This window comes from Rhipicephalus microplus, chromosome X (assembly GCF_043290135.1).
Source record: "Rhipicephalus microplus isolate Deutch F79 chromosome X, USDA_Rmic, whole genome shotgun sequence".
Lineage (NCBI taxonomy): Eukaryota > Metazoa > Arthropoda > Arachnida > Ixodida > Ixodidae > Rhipicephalus > Rhipicephalus microplus.
This window is the reverse complement of record NC_134710.1, coordinates 499,205,857-499,224,532: the sequence shown is the minus strand read 5'-3', so window position 1 is coordinate 499,224,532 and position 18,676 is coordinate 499,205,857. Positions and strand designations below refer to the sequence as shown.

At 45.8% G+C, this 18,676-nt stretch overlaps 1 protein-coding gene across 10 annotated transcripts in view; it reads right to left on the bottom strand.

Moving 5' to 3' along the window:
- Positions 1-18,676, bottom strand: part of LOC119160764 (uncharacterized) — a 174,619-nt gene that overhangs the window by 93,521 nt on the left and 62,422 nt on the right. For 6 of the 10 annotated variants that reach the window (XM_075880990.1, XM_075880993.1, XM_075880996.1 and 3 more), the window contains 2 exons: positions 15,928-15,945; positions 12,655-12,861 (listed from right to left, as the gene is read on the bottom strand). The exons of 2 other annotated variants lie outside the window; for them this stretch is intronic. In XM_075880990.1, coding sequence (XP_075737105.1) covers positions 12,655-12,861; positions 15,928-15,945 — 225 coding nt within the window. The remainder of the gene's footprint in view (positions 1-12,654; positions 12,862-15,927; positions 15,946-18,676) is intronic. 2 more of the 10 variants (XM_075880994.1, XM_075880991.1) reach the window with 1 other exon arrangement.

Here is an 18,676-nt window from a genome sequence, read left to right as displayed (position 1 = left end):
ACTTCAGCTTCGAAGGAAAATACACAGGCTAAAATTTCTCTACCAACTGAAAAACAACTCTTTCTCTCTGAACCCACACGCGTATGTGACACCACTTGCAGCACGTCGAACACGGCATCGTCCCGAATTTTCTTTAACACCATATAAGACCAGAAGTAACCTTTTCAAATATTCTTTCTTTCCGCTTGGAATAAAATTGGAAACGATTGGAATAATCTGCATTTATCACAACTAATAAGCGCAGATTCCTTTGAACATATATCTACTTGATGTTTTGCCATTGTCATGTTGATTAATCTTTCATTTCTTATTTTTAGTGTTCTTTTTTATGTATTTCAATTCTTTTTTTTGTATCTCAAGTGTCTTGCGGGGGTATAGGCAAATGTTTATGCGCATGCAATGTGTTCTTACTTCTGTTATTTCTTTCTGACGTTGTTTTGATTATGTTTTCCGTATTTCTTCAGTGTACATCTTACTTAGTTGCGACTTTCTCTTTTCATTTTCTTTGTGATTGATGTTCATGTATATATACATATACATATATATATATTTATATTCATGTATTTGCCCTCCTGCTTGGACCCAAATAGGGTCTGCAGTATTGTATAAATAAAAAATAATAAATAAATAAAATAAAATACACTAAAGCCCCCCCCCCCCCCCCCCGAGAAGATGCCTGTCAGCAGCTGTAAGTGGTAGATATTGCTACGGGGTACCACAAATGAACATTGCAGAAAAGAGGACGATGTTTAGGGCGAGCTCGGGCAGACCGGGCTCCATATTGTATGCCTGCCTGTTTACCAAAAAGTAAAGGCATTTTTTCAGACGCCTTTTCCCCGTAACATTTTGGTGGAGAGTGCGGGTCTTCCCACAGTCAACACCATGACGATTCTACGCAGCGGACGTTCCTTGGCTGCCTGTGCGATGCCTGATCAAGACGAACACGAGAATTCTTCGGAGACTACCCCAACCGTGCTTCGTCCAACTACGCAGCAACCAACAGCACCGCATCCAGCTGCTACTAACCGCACCGTCGTCCTGACTCAACCGCGTGACCCAGGCACATTTTCGGGCAGTGACAGTACTGACGTGGAGGAATGGCTTCAGCTATACGAAAGGGTGAGTGCTCTTTACAACTGGGATCCGACGCTCATGTTGGCCAATATTATTTTCTACCTTGATGGTACAGCTAAAGTTTGGTTTTCCAACCACGAGGAAGATATCACGAGTTGGGACATCTGTAAGCAGAAACTCATCGATCTCTTCGGCAAGCCCATCGGGCGGCGGCGTGCTGCGCAGAAAGAACTAGTGTCCCGACTCCAGTCCGGCACCGAGTCGTACGTCACATACATACAACATGTGCTCGCCCTTTGCCGGAAGGTTGATGACAAGATGCCGGAATCTGAAAAGGTCGCGCACATCCTCAAAAGAATCGCCGATGACGCCTTCAATCTCCTCGTATTTCGAAACTCATCGACCGTAGACGACGTTATTAATGAATGCCGACGCTTCGAAGACGCGAAAAGTCGCCGTATCACTGCACACTTTTCCCGTCTTCCCCAACACGGCTGCAACATCAACCTGCGAGGACGCCCGTTTGGCACCAGCCCCTGCTGCTTCCGACAATATCGTGCGCATCGTGCGCCACGAAATCGAGGCAGCATCTCCCCTGTCTGACCAAGTCCAGGCCCCTGACGACTCTCGCGCCACGATTTCTTTAACCAAGAGTGTCGTACGCCAGGAACTGGCCAACGGCGGACTTCAGACGCTATGCCCCGTTAACCGACCTGACTACCGACTGCCCAAGTACACCTAATATGTCCCGCGGACCGAACAACCGCCCACGTTACCGGAACCCGGCAGAATGGCGAACTTCCGATGACAGGCCGATCTGCTTCAACTGTGGACGAGTGGGCCATATTTCACGTCATTGCCGCACTTCCTGGGGTTGGCAGCCATGGTCGCATTATGCCAACACCCGACGCCCACCTGCTGGCTCTCGGATGCCGATCTACACGGCACAAGATAATGCTTCGCATCCAGGCCCGCCCAACCAAGCCGCTCCCCTTCGCCCTCTGGATGCATGTCCCGCTCAACTAACCGACGTCGCTCCTCCTCGCCCTCTTACCACCAGTCCTCGGAAAACTGACGGGTGCAGCTCCTAGAGATGAGCCTGCTTCGACGACCCGACCCAAAATTCCTCTACACACGATACCCGGACACAACAACTTGATTAAAGTAAGTTGACGGTCCTTCTGTGGCAGCACTCATTGACGCCGGCACTCACATATCAGTCATGAACTCCAGCCTTTGTGCTCGACTCAAGAAAGTGCTCACTCCTGCTCCAATCACTCTTGTCCGAGTAGCTGATGGTGCAACCCCAGCGGTCACCGGGATGTGTGCCGCCCGTGTCACTGTTGCTGGACGTCATACCACTGTTCTGTTTTACGTAATGGACCACTGCCCACATGACATCATATTGAGACTCGATTTTCTGTCTGAGCATTCGCCCTAATTGACTGTTCTGCTGGTGTTGTTCAGCTCGTCCTACCACACGCCGTTGACCCTTCTGATCCTGCGCCGCCAAAGCTATGCTCCGCCGACTTTGTTCGCCTATCTTGTCGAGCTGTGACGTATATCGACGTCTCTTCTGATCCACCTGTGGCTGACGGCGATTATGTCATTTCACCTAATCCTACAGTACTCTGTTCACTCAATGTTGCGTTCCCCCACACCATCATCACAATGAAGAACAACGTGGCATGTCTCCCTATTGTGAACTTTGGACTTTGCTCTGAAGTGCTGCCACGAGGAATATCCCTTGCCCGGCCGGCGACTACCACATATCGGCCTTAACAGAGGATACACCGTCATCTGCAAGTATTCAATCGCGCAGTACACTAGACTGCATAACTGGAATGATTGCCTCTGATCTCCCGGCTGAGCATGTGTCTGCGCTTCGTGGCCTTCTTGCGTCGTATCAAGACGTCTTTGATCTCTGCGACCGACCCCTAGGTCAAACAACCGTCGTAAAGCATCGGATCAACACCGGTGATGCAAATCCAGTACACCGGCGACCCTATCGAGTTTCCTCCACCGAGCGCCACGTGATCCAGCAAGAAGTCGACAAGATGCTTGCCCGAGACATCATTGAACCTTCTTCAAGTCCTTGGGCTTCGCCCGTTGTGCTTGTGAGAAAGAAGGATTACAGCTGGCGCTTCTGTGTCGACTACAGAAATCTTAACAAGGTTACAAAAAAAGACGTGTATCCTCTGCCGCGGATAGACGACGCTCTTGACTGCCTTAGTGGAGCAAATTATTTCTCTTCCATCGACCTTCGTTCCAGGTACTGGCAGATATAAGTTGATGATCTGGACCGTGAAAAGACGGTATATATAACTCCCGACGGGCTTTATCAGTGCAAAGTAATGCTGTTCGGTTTATGCAATGCCCCGGCCACATTCGAACGAATGATGGACGCTCTTCTTCACGGTTTCAAGTGGTCAATCTGCTTATGCTACCTTGATGACGTCATTGTTTTTTCGCCAACTTTCGAAACTCACCTCGAGCGTCTCTCAACAATTTTTTCGGTTTTCCGCAAAGCAGGGCTCCAACTAAACTCATCGAAATGTCACTTCGGCCGCCGGCAGCTCACTGTCCTTGGACACCTTGTCGATTCTTCTGGTATTCGTCCCGATCCTGAGAAAATCCGTGCCGTCAAAGATTTCCCTGTCCCGACCTCTGCGAACGATGTTCGAAGCTTTGTGGGCCTTTGTTCTTACTTTCGTAGATTTGTGCAGAATTTTGCTGACGTCGCGCGACTGCTCACGGAACTACTAAAAAAAATGTGACTTTTGTGTGGGGACCTGAACAAACCAGAGCATTCGTTGAACTGACGAGTAGACTTACGACGCCACCGATTCTCGGCCACTTTGATATATGCGCTCCAACGGAAGTGCGTACAGACGCCAGCGGCCACGGAATCGGAGCCGTTTTGGCACGACAGCATGGCTGCGAGCGCGTTATTGCATACGCTAGCCGTCTTTTATCGCCAGCAGAGCCAAATTACTCCATCACAGAACGCAAATGCCTCGCACTCATCTGGGCAGTGGCTCAATTTCGGCCGTATTTGTATGGACGCCCGTTCACGGTTGTCACTGATCACCACGCCTTATGCTGGTTGTCGTCCTTAAAAGATCCTAATGGACGTCTCTGCCGGTGGGCTCTACGACTACAGGAATATTACTACACGGTTGTCTACAAATCAGGTCGCCACCATGAGGATGCTGATTGCTTGTCGCGTCATCCAGTAGACCCAGCAGACCTTTCTGAGAGCGATGAGTCTACTTGCGTTTTGGCACTTTCCGCGTTTAGCAACATCGGAGATCAGCAACGCCGTGATCCTCACCTCAGAGATATAATCCTTCGGCTTAGTGGTCCCGCAACTCCTCCGTCTCTCCATATGTTCCTGCTCCAAGATGGCGTCTTATATCGCTACAGCATGCATCCTGACGGACCTGAGCTGCTGTTGGTGATACCACAACATATGCGTCAGACTGTCCTTGCACAGTTGCCTGATATTCCGACAGCTGGTCACCTGGGAGTTTCAAGAACTTATGACCGCGTTCGACGTCGCTTCTTTTGGCTCGGTATTTACCGATCCGTCTGCCATTACGTCGCCTCATGCAAATCCTGTCAATACCGCAAAAAACCAGCAACCCTTAAAGCGGGACGCCTTCAACCCATTCAGATCGCATCCGAACCATTTTATACGGTAGGTGTTGACTTACTAGGATCGTTTCCTTTATCGGCCAGCGGAAACAAGTGGATAGCAGTCGCCATGGATTACACCACTCGGTATACCATCACACGGGCCCTTCCTACCAGTTGTGCGACCGACGTCGCTGACTTTCTTCTAGAAGACGTCATATTACACCACGGCGCTCCTCGGCAACTGCTTACTGATCGGGATCGCTACTTTTTATCACAAGTTATCCAAGACATATTGCACTCTTGCGCTACAAAGCACAAGTTCACAACGGCGTATCATCCTCAAACCAACGGGCTCACAGAGCGGCTAAATATAACCATCACGGACATGCTCGCCATGTACGTTTCTTCCGATCATCGTGACTGGGACTCCGCCCTTCCATTTGTAACATTTGCCTATAATATGTCTTGGCATGACACTGCAGGCTTCTCGCCATTTTTCCTCCTGTACGGACGAGTACCTACGTTGCCTTTCGACACGCTCTTTTCTGCCGTTGGCCACACGTCATAATATGCCCGCGATGTGATTTCTAGAGCTCTAGAGGCACGTGAGATTGCTCACCGGCGTCTGAGCGATTCGCAGGAACGACAACGACAGGTCTACAACGCGTGCCATCGTGATGTCCACTTCAGTCAAGGTGACACAGTCTTTCTCTGGACGCCGTCGCGGCGAGTTGGCCTGTGCGAAAAGGCGACTTCACCAAACACGGGTCTGTACCGTGTGGTGCGCCAAGTCACCGACGTGACATATGAAATTCAACCTCTTAACGCCACCAGCGCGCGATCGTGTTCTGACGTTGTTCACGTCACTCGGCTGAAACGATATTACTCAGACCAACCAAGCACCGAGACGGTGCCTTCGCCGCCGGGGGTGATGCGACGGGGTACCACAAATGAACATTGTAGAAAAGAGGACGATGTTTAGGGCGAGCTCGTGCAGACCGGGCTCCATATTGTATGCCTGCCTGTTTACCAAAAAGTAAAGGCATTTTTTCAGACGCCTCCTCCCCGCAACAATATATACATAGATAGCTTGCTGTTTGAACATTGAAGGATGTGCTCCTCAGTAGCTCAGTGGTTAACGCCTCACACTCACAATTCGGAGGACCCAAGTTTGATTTCGCGTGCCAGTCTTTTTCTTGATTTTTTCTTTTTTGCATTTTTGTATATATAGATATGTATACATAAAAGATCAGTGACAGCGACGCCGACGGCAAATCCAGCCAAGAGTGTCCATATAATTGCTATTGCAAGAAAATAAAATTGTAAAAAAAAAGAACGATCTTGTGTTCAGCTGAAATGTGTGCCTGCAGAAAACAGAATGTGCTTCACTGCAACACTGAAGTGACGCATGGGCAGCATGTCATATGCTTCTCGCAATGTCAGGGCGTTTTTGATTTACCCATTCTTTCTGAGAATATAAAGAAATTAATAAAGGTCAGTCTGGCAGAGTTCACTATGTATACAAACCTCCAAGTGCTAGTTGCTGCAGCAATTCGCGAACTTGCACTGCTGGCAAAATTCTTGCCTGCTACGCCTACTTGGGAAACTCGGTTCGAAAGCTTCAATGATCATGTTTTCCAAACAAAACATTGTGAATTTCGTCACAGTATCTATTATCAAATTGTTTATTTTACTAGAAAGAACAGGCCAATAGTGGCATCATGACGTGCTGATGCAGGGAGGAGCAGGTGACAAGCTGCTATGTTGCAGTGAAGATGTCTTGTTTTTTGCAGGTGCACGTTTCAGTTGATCACTTTTTAAAGACGATAGTCTTTCTTGGGGTACTTCGACGCAAAAAGTTTGGTCTATCTGTTTGTCCGCCAAAACAATACTCGAAACGGCCAAAATCCAATCCCATCGGCAGCGCCCACCAATATTGCATAAGTTTCAGCGTTCATACTTGTACAATTCTCAATTACAAAACAGTTATTGCACATATCTGAGGCACAATAACAACAGTTCAGTATTCTGTGGTGTGTTTTTTTATACTAACGGTCGCATACATAAGTAATTCTATGGACCGTAGCGTTGGATCACGCTGCGCTTACAATGAAAAGGCAAGTGTTTCCAACGCTTTGCTAAGACAACACGGTGGTAGCACCGACCCGTCAATTTGCGTTCTACACCTTATTGGCTCCAAGACGGGCGCGCTCGCCGCGTGCTTGCTAAATCAGTAATTATTCTTCATTTTGCAAGATAACTGCCAGATAGCGCTCATGTCTCACATGCCTCGATGCACTCGTTCGTCTCCACTCCTCGCATCGAAACACTGTCAAAAAAAAAACATTTTGTTCACTCTCTCGAGACGCAAGATTATTGTCTTTCCACAACATCTGCAGCGAAACATGCAGATACGGGGCCAATTTTTTTTTTTTTTTAGTTGCGATTGCAGTAGCTAAACCCAGCGTTTCCCTTTGCTTGCGGAAAAACTATAACCTTGTATTGCTGGAAAACATAACCCTTGGAGTCGAAAACTAGCCAGCACAGCAAACGACCAGCCTTGATACTTTCAATAATTTCAAGTTCCTTGCATCCCACTGTTCTCTTAATTCAAAAACCCACTTAATTCTTAGACTTCTCACAGTCCCTGTGACTTCGTATTAACAAGGTTTTAATGTATAGACGGTTTCACCAGAGCCTGCCGGTCTCTGGCAACATTGTGCGTTCACTGGGAAACCACCCCTGGAAACTTCCGGTTTAGCTAGTTTTTGCGTGGTTTTATCGTTTGTTGCTGGCCGCAGCTGCTTGTTTTCCGATGTTTTATGCGAATAAAACTATTTTGATTAAGCGCTGACAACTCGAGCACAGCTGTCTGAAGCCAGGATGCAGTCCACCTGCCTGAATTAATTTCATATGCCAGTCAAAACATTTTGTTTTTTGACCGATGACGATAGAATAGAAAGAGTGCCCGCATTGCAATGATCACGCGAGAAAACTGGATTCCCATCAAGAGCGTGTAGGTTTGTTCTGCCCATTTCATCAAAGGCAATGTAAAGCTCAGCACAGACTAATGGCCCAGAGGCGATACTCAGACTTGAGACTATAGTAAAAGGCCCCTGTTACCGGGAACACATCAGTCACTGTTGTCTTCTACCCGTGGCAGATAAGTGTACTGACGCGGGACATGGGTAGCAAAATGTGGAAGCTAACATTGAAAATCCATCGCAAAGGTGTTTATTTTATAGTTTGAGCTATACCAATGATGCGTACTATTCCAAACAACACGGGACACAAAGTAGCCGCGCTTAACATTGATCGCCACACAGTGATCATCATGATGTCCACGTTTCGTTGTCTTTGCATTTGATTTTTTTTTAAGCGACGTTGGGGAGTTGGCTCTCATCTGTGCGAGCAAATGACTCATCATTTATCTTTTGGGTGTGAACATAAACTGCCCGCTTAGGTAGGTTCAACATGAAAGCTTGGTTCAGGAATAGCTTACTTGTGAGTAAAACATAATGGTTCGCGTGACCCTGCAGGCGCAGTTTAAGTCATCACATCAGTAAATTTTATAGTTTCTTAGTCACACTAACACTTCAGATCGCGAGCGATTTCGATCGCCGCTGATCTTTTTAAAATGTGACCGGTGTGACACAGGCGCAGAAATTATCGTTTTATTCTGAGGTTGTATCCTTAGACGGAAATACAAATATGTTCGGGGTTCTTCAGGAGGAAGCTTTTCAGTTCTAGTCGATGAGCTGAATTGAGCAACTTCACTTTTCTCCTTCCTGCACATTAGCGACGTGGGTGCGCTTTAAAAACGTGGACAGGAAAAAGACAGGTGTACAATGTCAATTCCCGGTCCACGTCTTCAAAGCGCATCCACATCGTCGATACGCAGAACCAACTGGCCCAATTAAGCTCGCTGACAAACTTGTCCTGCAATTTATGCATTTTATATTTGTATAGACATGACCACTATCTGAGGTAAAATGAAGCAGGGGGCCACGCTCATCAGAAGACCACGACGGTGATCTTGCACGGCGCCCGTCAGCCACGCGAGCCGTGTTACCTGCAGCGGTGGCCGCGCCTGTGCCTGCCGTGTGCTACTTTGAGCCCTTTCATGTAGCCGCTAGACGTTGCTCCAATAACATTCTAAGGAATGCGCCAGAAATATTACAGCAGTATATTCAAGCACACCACGAAGACACCGCCGAAACCATTGAAAAAGCATTGCCGGAAGTGCCGCACTGGAAGTCTAGAGGGGTAGACCGTTCGGCACGAGCCAGTTTGTTTACAAACACCGAAACTGTCTATACCACTGAGCTACAAGGTTATTGCATAAGTATATACAAGCTCTGCTCCTTACATGGGCAGCACATAAGTAAGGAGCAGAGGTGCGGTTAATATGATTAGGAATATTCATTTCATGGAGTGGAGTACTAACTGCATAACTGCCAAGTTCAAGGATTCTGAATCCAGGAGATTTCCGTAAGAAAAAGGGGGGGGGGGGGGGGTCGCGCCGCTTTATTTGTGCCCCTTTTTTTGCACAAAAAAAAAGAAAAACATCATGATAAACGGGAGGGGAGGTATCCAAACAACTCAGCAGACACACACATCAGCATTACGGTCTTATAAAGGCTTGGAGTGGCCAAACATACAAGGGTTGGGTTTCCCAACTAAAGTGTGTCTCCAAGGGGGAAGTGCAAATACCGCCGAAATTCAACGTTATCAAAGTAGATAGCAAAATAATTTCTGTCAAAATAACTGGTGTACGTCTTCGTGAGACAGCAGCTTACTGCCACGAAAGCATGGGTCCAAGCTACACTACCTTACTTAGATTCTTTGGACAGGAAGGCCAAAACACTTTTAGCCTTTTTTATGTCGCCTTTAATTTACCACTGCATCAACCGTGTGCCCTCAAACCTCAAGGTTGGCTACTGCATCTTTACAACAGCAGTTTCGTGCGTGGCGGCTACGGCAAACGGTAGTTCCGCTCTCAATCTGCTTGTGCTGGCTGCGCACGTGCCTCCAAAACTAAGTCGTTTTTTGCTATCTATGGTCGCATCTGCCGCAGTTTTGTCCGCAGTGTTTGCGGACAGCGGCATCACTTTGACTGGTCAAGCGTTGAACACTAGCACATTTTCGGAGTCCTTTACACTGAAGCTATACATGATCGTGTCTAAGCCATACAGCGGTTGTGGTAAGCGACAACCGCACGCGACGAAGATGGTGTGTGCGCTGACTGCGCGCGTAGTACTTCCGAAGCAATGAGCCCACTGCTGTCGAGCTTCGTTAGACCGTTTCGGTACTCATGTTCATATCACCCGCCGTGATGAGGAAAAGTGTTTGAAGCACACAAATTTTGGCCCAATGGTCTCAGTGGAATTTGACTGGGGAATTTTGCAAATTCGTATCTGCTGGTTTCGCATCACTACGATGGTTTCACAAAAGCGATGCGTTCGCAAAATGCGATGGGTTCGCAAAAAAGTCTCGATCGGATTGGCCCGCAATTTTGTCAATGCGGCCAGATCATGCATAGAAGTTACGTACCCGGCCACACAGGCCAATATTTCAAATATTTTCGTAAACATTTTTTGTATCGATAGGATGAATACTGACTGACATGAAATAGACTTCATATTGAACACATGCCAGCACTGTGCAGAATGTGAAAGCGGTAGACAAGATACGATGCAGTGACCACAGGATGATTAGGTATCGAATTCGTTCAGACTTATTAAGCAAGGAATGGCAGAAAATGATACACAAAAAGACAATTATAAAGCTAGTGTTGAGACAATAACTACAGAAATTCCCAACCACGCTTTTGAACAGAGACTCAACCCTAACCGACAAAGCGATGATTGATTGATATGTCGGGTTTAACATTCCAAAACCACCATATGATTATGAGGGACGCCGTAGTGGAGGGCTCCGAAAATTTTGACCACCTGGGGTTCTTTAAGATGCACCCAAATCTAAACACACGGGCCAACAGCATTTTCGCCTCCATCGAAAATGCAGCCGCCGCAGCCGGGATTCGATCCTGCGACATGCGGGTCAGCAGCAGAGTACCTTAGCCACTAGACCACCGCGACGGGGCACCGACAAAGCGAAGCAATAATTGATAATATGATGAGTATCATTACAAAGGGTGCCACAGAAGTCAAAGGTACAGACAGACAGACAACTGGCAAGATCAATCATGCTAAACTTTTTAATATTCACCGTAGGGCCAAGTGCGTTTCATAGAATAGTAGAGGACATTTCGAAATGATCTATTTAATATTTTTAGGCAAAATGAGCGGCTTCGGCTCGGCTTCCCATTACATCAGCATTTTTGACGGCAGCATGTGGCAAGGAAGCCACACAGAAACACATTTAATAAAGGAATGGAGAGACCTAAGGGCCCTGTGGTGTGGCTACTGAACTGCTGTCAGCGTCACTATTGGCTGGTCAGGTGAATGACATCATTGGAGATTTATTACATTAATCAGCATAAAGAAATAAATTAACAAAACAAAAAATATTTAATTTCCAGTGCTGAAATTTGAGCCGATGCCCTGATGCTCCGAAGACAAGTGTATTTAGCACTCGGTTAGACACCAATGGTTCATCTTAGTGAGCGCATTGTGACTTTACTTGTGAAACCATGGCTTTTGCTTGCAGCAGTCAAACCAAAGCGTAATTATTTTCTAAATGATCGTTGACCTGTGACTACAGAATGATCGTTGACCCAAGAATAGAAACGCATTCCTAAGTAGCGCGATTTTCAACAACTAGCCTCATGATGCACAAGCAGCAGACTACGCTATCTCTGAGTAAAGAATCGGACCAACGGCAAAGTGCGCTGGAGCTACTTGACGGGCGCAGCCAATTAGACGCCTTGAAACGAACTTACAGACATTCGCTTTATACACCCTTGTTTCTGAGGGGCCAAGCTAGGTGAAGCGGGAGAAGAATAAGAAAAAATGATCTTTCCGACAAAAGCAAAAATGCGACACCTGGTTGTGCTGCTAAAACGAAATATTTTTTAAAAACGCTACTTTCCTTGCGGTTTTTACGATGATTGTCGCCCCATCAGCAGGTGCAACAAGCTTTTACAGCTCTTTTGATAGTTTTAAGCGATTACTTTTTTGAATAAGATAGAAAAGGACTACATAAATTGAAAACATGGTATTGAAAAAAAATTTATTTTTCACGCACTCTCACTTGTCTAGCATCCACAAAAGCCGTGCATGAAAAGCATGTCACCTCTCCAACCAGCACTGCCAGCGGCACCAATGTGTGGAATGTTGCCCATGCCACTATGGTTATACCAAGTCGTGTGAATAAATGCAATTAGGCCTGTGTATTTTCTCATTGTAAGGCACATAGTGAACCCAACTTATCAGCACCCTTCCAGCATTTCATCAACCTAACCAAAACAAACACTCACCTGCATTTTGCTACCTCGGTAACAGTACGCTTAGGAATCCTCTGCAATGTTTCTTTTTTATGGCTTCAATTTATTCGAGAACTATTCGAAAGTTATTCATTTCAATTTTCACTCAGTATATGATTCGACTATCCTTCACGATGATAATTTTGCTATTCCCACAGCTACACTAGGGGCCACTCTACAGTCGAACCCAGGTATATCAAACTCGCCAAAAAACGTTTATTAGTTCGATATATGGCATTATTTAATATAGGTCTGGTATAGAATTTGACACAAAGGCACATAATAAATTATAAGAAAAGTAGTTTATTAATATGGCGGCTTACTTGTGATCCCTACTGTGGTACAAAATAGTCCCGGATTTTCTTCTGGGTCAACGACTTCGCTGCCTGCGACAGCACACACACCTCCACTTTGTCCAAAGAGTCGGAGCAGCTGAGGCCGCAACCTTCCACATTCACACAATAGCGCCGGACCAACGCAAGTGCACTAATTACCTCGAAGGATGTAGGCAATGGGCCATCATCAATTTCCTTATTGCTGTCGCTTTGGCTTGTGGTCGGTCCTCAGCTTGCAGCTGACCCGTGATGGCGACATCATCGCCCGCACTGACGAACTCGTCGAATGTCGATCCGTCGACAGCACCCGGGAACTCTGCCAGCTCGTTCCAAACTTCGACGGAAACACCTGCGGTGACTTCAGTGCTGTCGTCGAAATTTGGGGTGTCATCACCAGGCATGCGGAAGCCGGCATACCTAAAGCAGTTCTGGATGGTCTCCTTCGTGACATCTGCTAACGATCCAATCAACATAGAAATAGCTCCGAGCAAGTCGATCTTAAGCTCCCTGCCGACACGAAGGCGAATGGCAAATTCTGCCTCTTTGGGCAAGCCATGAGGACAGCGCACCAACACAGTTCACAGAGCAACAGGGAACACCACCAGCAAAGACCACATTGGATGAGGACTCGAGGAAAACAGGCAGCTGGAGGCACTCAAGCATAAAGAAACAAAAAATGACGATCACTTCTACCACCTCCGCGCCTCAGAGAAAGCATGACGGCCTCTGATTGGCTGTAAGCGCTGCAAGCGGGCCAGGATTATTTCTTGCAGGGGGGTGTTCGCCTGTGCACAACCGGGTCTAACCAACTTTTTCTAGGGTGGCGTCGGCAGTTTTCCCCGCCACCGCGAGAAAAAGCCAACTTGCTGGGGCACTTTTGAGGCACATGGAGTTCGATATACCAGTAGTCTGCTATTTTCGTTTGATAAAACAGGAACATTTGTGCTATATATTCTCAATGTAAATTTACCTTGTTTAGGAATTGTTCGATATACGGGATAATTTGATATAAACGGGTTCATTATAGTCAGGCTGGAGTGTATTACTAAAGTATACTCATACCTCGATACAACGAATTCAGATATCACAAAGTAAATGAAGATTAGTGCTGCAATATTGTGTTAGAAACGTATCTTATAACAAATTTTTAGATACTATATTAAACTTTTTTGTGCAAGATTCAATTTCATTATCATGAGGTTTGAGTGCATTTCATAACGAGAAAGAACTGTCCTTAATAAGCGATAGATTGACGGTTTGCACGCACAGTTGTTCTACTCGCAGTATGAGAGTGCTGCAGTAAGGTAGTGCATGAGGGCAGTAACGTCGTTTTATTATGTTTCATGGGCTTTACAGCACATTATGTTGTGACAGCTGGTGCATCACTATCTCAAAATAAGAGCAAAATAAGAGCCAAGAATAAAGAAGAAGAGGCAGAAAGAATGCGAATTAATGATCCTTCCGCAGGTTTACCCGCAGAAACCTTGTTACAACTTTTAGTTCCTCTAAATGGTCAAGTTTGGTCATCTTTACAACTACCGGTAGTAGCAACGAGCGGTGTCTACAAAGGGCAGACACGTAATCAACGCGAGCTTCTGACTTACACTTACTAAGAATTCCTCGTTCAAGGGGAACAATTTCAAACCCCTATCCTGATCACGAAAGGAGTTCCACGAGTTACCCAGTTTTTTCAGACAGGAATAAAGACACGCTGGTTCCTTCAGTGTAGCGCACTCCTGACACATGCAGTAAAACCTTATTAATTCAAAGTCACGGGGACAGCGAGAAATCTTAGAGTGAAGTGGGTTTTCCAATTAAGCAAACATACAAAAAGTTGGACGGAAGGAATATGAACTTGTTTCAGTAATCAGGGCTAATGGTTTGCTATGCCAGCTAGTTTGCAGCTCCAAGGCTTATGTTTTCCAGCAATACCTGTTCACAATTTTGTTCCAAATGAGAGAACACTGGGCCCTGCAGCCGCCGCAAAAAAAAGATAAATAATAAAAATGTTGTGATTAACGAAAATTCACGCCTGCGAAAAAAATCGCCAGGCCTGCGCTGAAGGCGCAGCACAGTCGCAGCGAAAGCTCGAAGTGCGAGCGACCTTTCAGAGCTTTTTCAACACACTTTCGGTAAATGCTAAAAGCACCCTTGCTGGGTACCCACTTACGCCATAAATGATCATAATTTCCGTGTAGTAGGCTGGCATTCACTACGCTATCCTTTATCATTTTTTGAAGAAGCGTCGTATCCGCTAAACACTTGCAACAAACTTTGTGTGAATTTTGTGTTTCATACAGTGGCTGACGATGATGATGAATTACGGTTGAAGTGGGTATACGCCACGGTTAATAGGTGACAAAGAACAAGCTTTTATAGTGGGTTGGAGCATTGGACGACCCACTCGTTACGCTATTCGCTTTGTATGACGCCTGGTTGTTCCTTTGATGTTTTAAAATGTTTTATTAATGCGATTCCTTTCCCGACACCAAGCTTGCCTAAGGCAAGTTTGCGAACGAGTCCCAAGCGCCAGCATGACCCAGCGGTAGAATACCGGGATGGCATGCAGTGAACCTAGGTTCAAATCCCACTATGTCCTTGGTGTTTTCATTTGAGTTCTTTTTTTTTTTTTTAAATTTTGTGTGACAGTGATTACGGACACCGGTGATGGTGGCAGGCAACTACAGCGCCACGCGTGATCCTTGTTGCGATCTCGTAACATCTTTTGCTGTAACACAAGACATATTCACTGCAACGCAGTAGTGACATGCAGGCAGCATATCAGCTGCTCATCGCTGCGTCAGCACGTCATGATCGACCATTCGCCCATTTTATTACGTGAAAATTGATCATTCCATTCAATAACGAACAGCACGACGAAATTCACAATGTGTTTTGGCTGGAAAGAATGATCACTGAAGCTTTCGAACAGAGTTTTTGAAGTGGCCGTTCTTAAAACTCACTAGTCGCTCTTAAAACTCATTCTTTACACAGATTTGCAGCAGAATCGGGATCAGGCATTGGCACATGCACCCAAAATTTTCTAATTAAACGGACTGGTGCTGACCATGGCTACAGATTATCCGCTCAAACTTTCGTTGCAAAGTACAGGGCCATGGAAATATTTCAAGTCAAGTGGAATTTTGAATTAACTCAGTTTGAAATAACGAGGTTTTACTGCACTCAAACCTCGTTATATCGAACCCCAATATAACGAAATATCAGTTATAGAAGAGTAAATAAAGAAGTATTCCAATAGAATATGTTGGTTTATAGAAATTTTTTATACTATAAAACGAGCTTATTTTTGTATAATATGCAATTTCGTGAAAAGGAAGTTTGAGCGCAAAAGGCTTTAAAATGCTGGAAAGAACCTGCCCCACAGCATACAAGCACCAACTATTAAAATACATGCTGAGCAAATATACTTACTCTGTGGCCCACCAATTGCTGCAAAATCAAATAGGACATTTATGTCTACAGAGGAACATCACTGCGGCACACAAAATTTTGACATACATATTCCACATATTCCATCTCTATTGGTTGTTTGCCTAATTCTTCATTACTCAGAGGATTTCATTTAGAAAAGTAAGTAGTATTCCTCAAAACTCGGCAAAAGTTCTAGGGGCAAAATATAATGCCACCATTGGATGAGATCAAAACTGCTCAAACCAGTTTCAAGGCTTCACAAGCAACTAAAAATGTGGGACTGCCATATTATTGTCCCACTTCCCGACACGGTATGAGGAACAGAGCAGCCAATACTACTATAAAACAAGAATCCAATATGCTTCTTATGTGGAAAGGGGTGCACTGAGAGAACATGCCATGTACTAATAGTTCCAAAAAAAATAACAAACCAACACAATACAGTTAAACCTGCTTATAACGAACCTCCATTTAACGAATTCCTCAATATAACGATGTTTTTCAATTCTCCGCCGTTGCTCCTTAAAGCACATGTATTTTCAAACTATATGTAAGAAAGTAACAGCGGGAGACAACCTTGATATAACGAATTTTCCCCACGAACAATCTAGAAATTCTGCTCCGCATTCTGGCGCTATGGTGCGAGCGTGCATCTTCCGCGGCTGCCTTGCCATTGACAATGTGCAAAGCGGCGGCGGCGGCGTGTGCACGGCGCACCAGGTGAAAGAGAGTGCTCGTTATTGCGCGCGGGTGTGCGCGAGTTGGGCATGCACCCCACAAGCTGTCGTTACTGCCGTTTTCCCCGCCGCGGCCGCATGCATGGCTGTGCCCCGCCCCTTCAACTCCAAACCAAAATCAAAAGAACAACAACAAAAAAAGAAAACTACTTTTGCGCGTTGGAAGTGCCATGCTTTTAGTTAGCATCACATATGTGAGGCCGCGTTGCCTATGGAGGGCACTTTACCGAATAGTTTTTTGCCCTATCCGTGTCTGTGTTGTTCACCCTTCGTCTTCGATGCTGCGCGTGCATGGTGTGGCCCCAATAACAATCAGCTTTTTTTTTGTATATTATTGTGATAGGAATTATATGGACAGTCTGAGCTGAATTCTTTTTTTTTTTTCCGCCGCTGCCACTGTAATTGATCGTGATCGTATATGCATACGTGTCTATATATATATATATATACATAGGCAGGCATAGTGGTTGAGTGGCCGTAGCGTTGCATATAGTCCAGTAGATCCTCCGTGAGCGGTCACAACGTGGTTTATTTCGACGTTTCGGCCTAGAGTCTGGCCTTCATCGGGATTAAAGATACAGTTTGTTGGTGCTCAGCTTTATACAATCTCAAATCAGAGGGAAAGGAAAGAGAGGGAAAAAACCGAAAAAAAAAGAAAAAGAAAAAAGAAAAAGGAAAGAAAAAAAGAAAAAAGAGAAGAAGCGAAAAATAATATACGGTGGACGCCCCTCGGGTGCCCCCCTTCCACTCTTCCTTCCACTTCCCCCTTCATCTCTCTCCCCCATCTCCCCATCTCCCCTTTCTGATGTCAGCGGTCTGTGTATGTTTCCGTTCACTAACGCATTCCTCCCGATCAGACGGCCCCTCCTGGCACTGGCGGTTCGGTTCGGTGTGGGGCAAAAATGAGCTTTTCAGAAAGTCCTAAGCCTTTAACTACTCGGGGTCCTGTAAACAATTCGTCGTAGAAGGAGGGGTGCTGCGTATTGTGGCAGAGGCTGGTAAGCGGGCATTTTGGGAAGTTCTAAGCCTTTAACTACTCCGCTCCCTGTCAACATTTCGTCGTAAAAATAGGGGTGCTCCGTATTGCGGTAGGCTGTGCAAGCGGGTGCAATGCGAATTCCTTGCACGCTTCTAAATTACGCGTGTAGTGGGGGCCTCCCGGCTGTGCACAGGGTTGCTGTTGGGCATGTCGTGCATGGCACAATTGATTGGGTAGTAAAATAAAACAGAAAACAGACGACAGCTGCACTTAGGAAGAGTAGTTACACTTGGAATTGTTTTGGGTTGTCCAGTGCCCTTCGCAGCTGCAGTGCCATGAACTCAGTTACTATTTTCATTGTTGCCATTATTGTTTTTTAATGCTTTCATTGCTGCAAGTGTTCCAGGATTCTCATTTATTCCTCTATCGAGGGTGTTAAATCGGTGGATAAGGTATGACTCTCGTTGTTCACGTTCTCGATTTGATTTAAATCCCGTCTCTAAGAGCGTTACTGATAGTTTGTCGAATGCATGGTCGGGAAGTTTGAGATGTTTGATAGAGGTAGACTTGGGGCTGATTTCGCATGGGCTCTGTGATTATTGAAGCGAATCCTAAATGGTGTTTCTGTTTGTCCGATGTACTGCATACCACACACGTTGCATTCGAGTAGGTACACCACATTAAAGGAATCGCATGTTAGGTTTCCTCGTATGTTAATCGAAAACTTGGATTGCGTGCTGGTTGCTTTGTCTGTTTCTCGCATCGCCTTACATACAAGACATCGTGGCTTTAAGCAAGGGCGGCATGAATTATCTTGAGTTGGCCTCCCGGCCAACCCAAAACAATTCCAAGTGCAACTACTCTTCCTAAGTGCAGCTGTCGTCTGTTTTCTGTTTTATTTTACTACCCAATCAATTGTGCCATGCACGACATGCCCAACAGCAACCCTGTGCACAGCCGGGAGGCCCCCACTACACGCGTAATTTAGAAGCGTGCAAGGAATTCGCATTGCACCCACTTGCACAGCCTACCG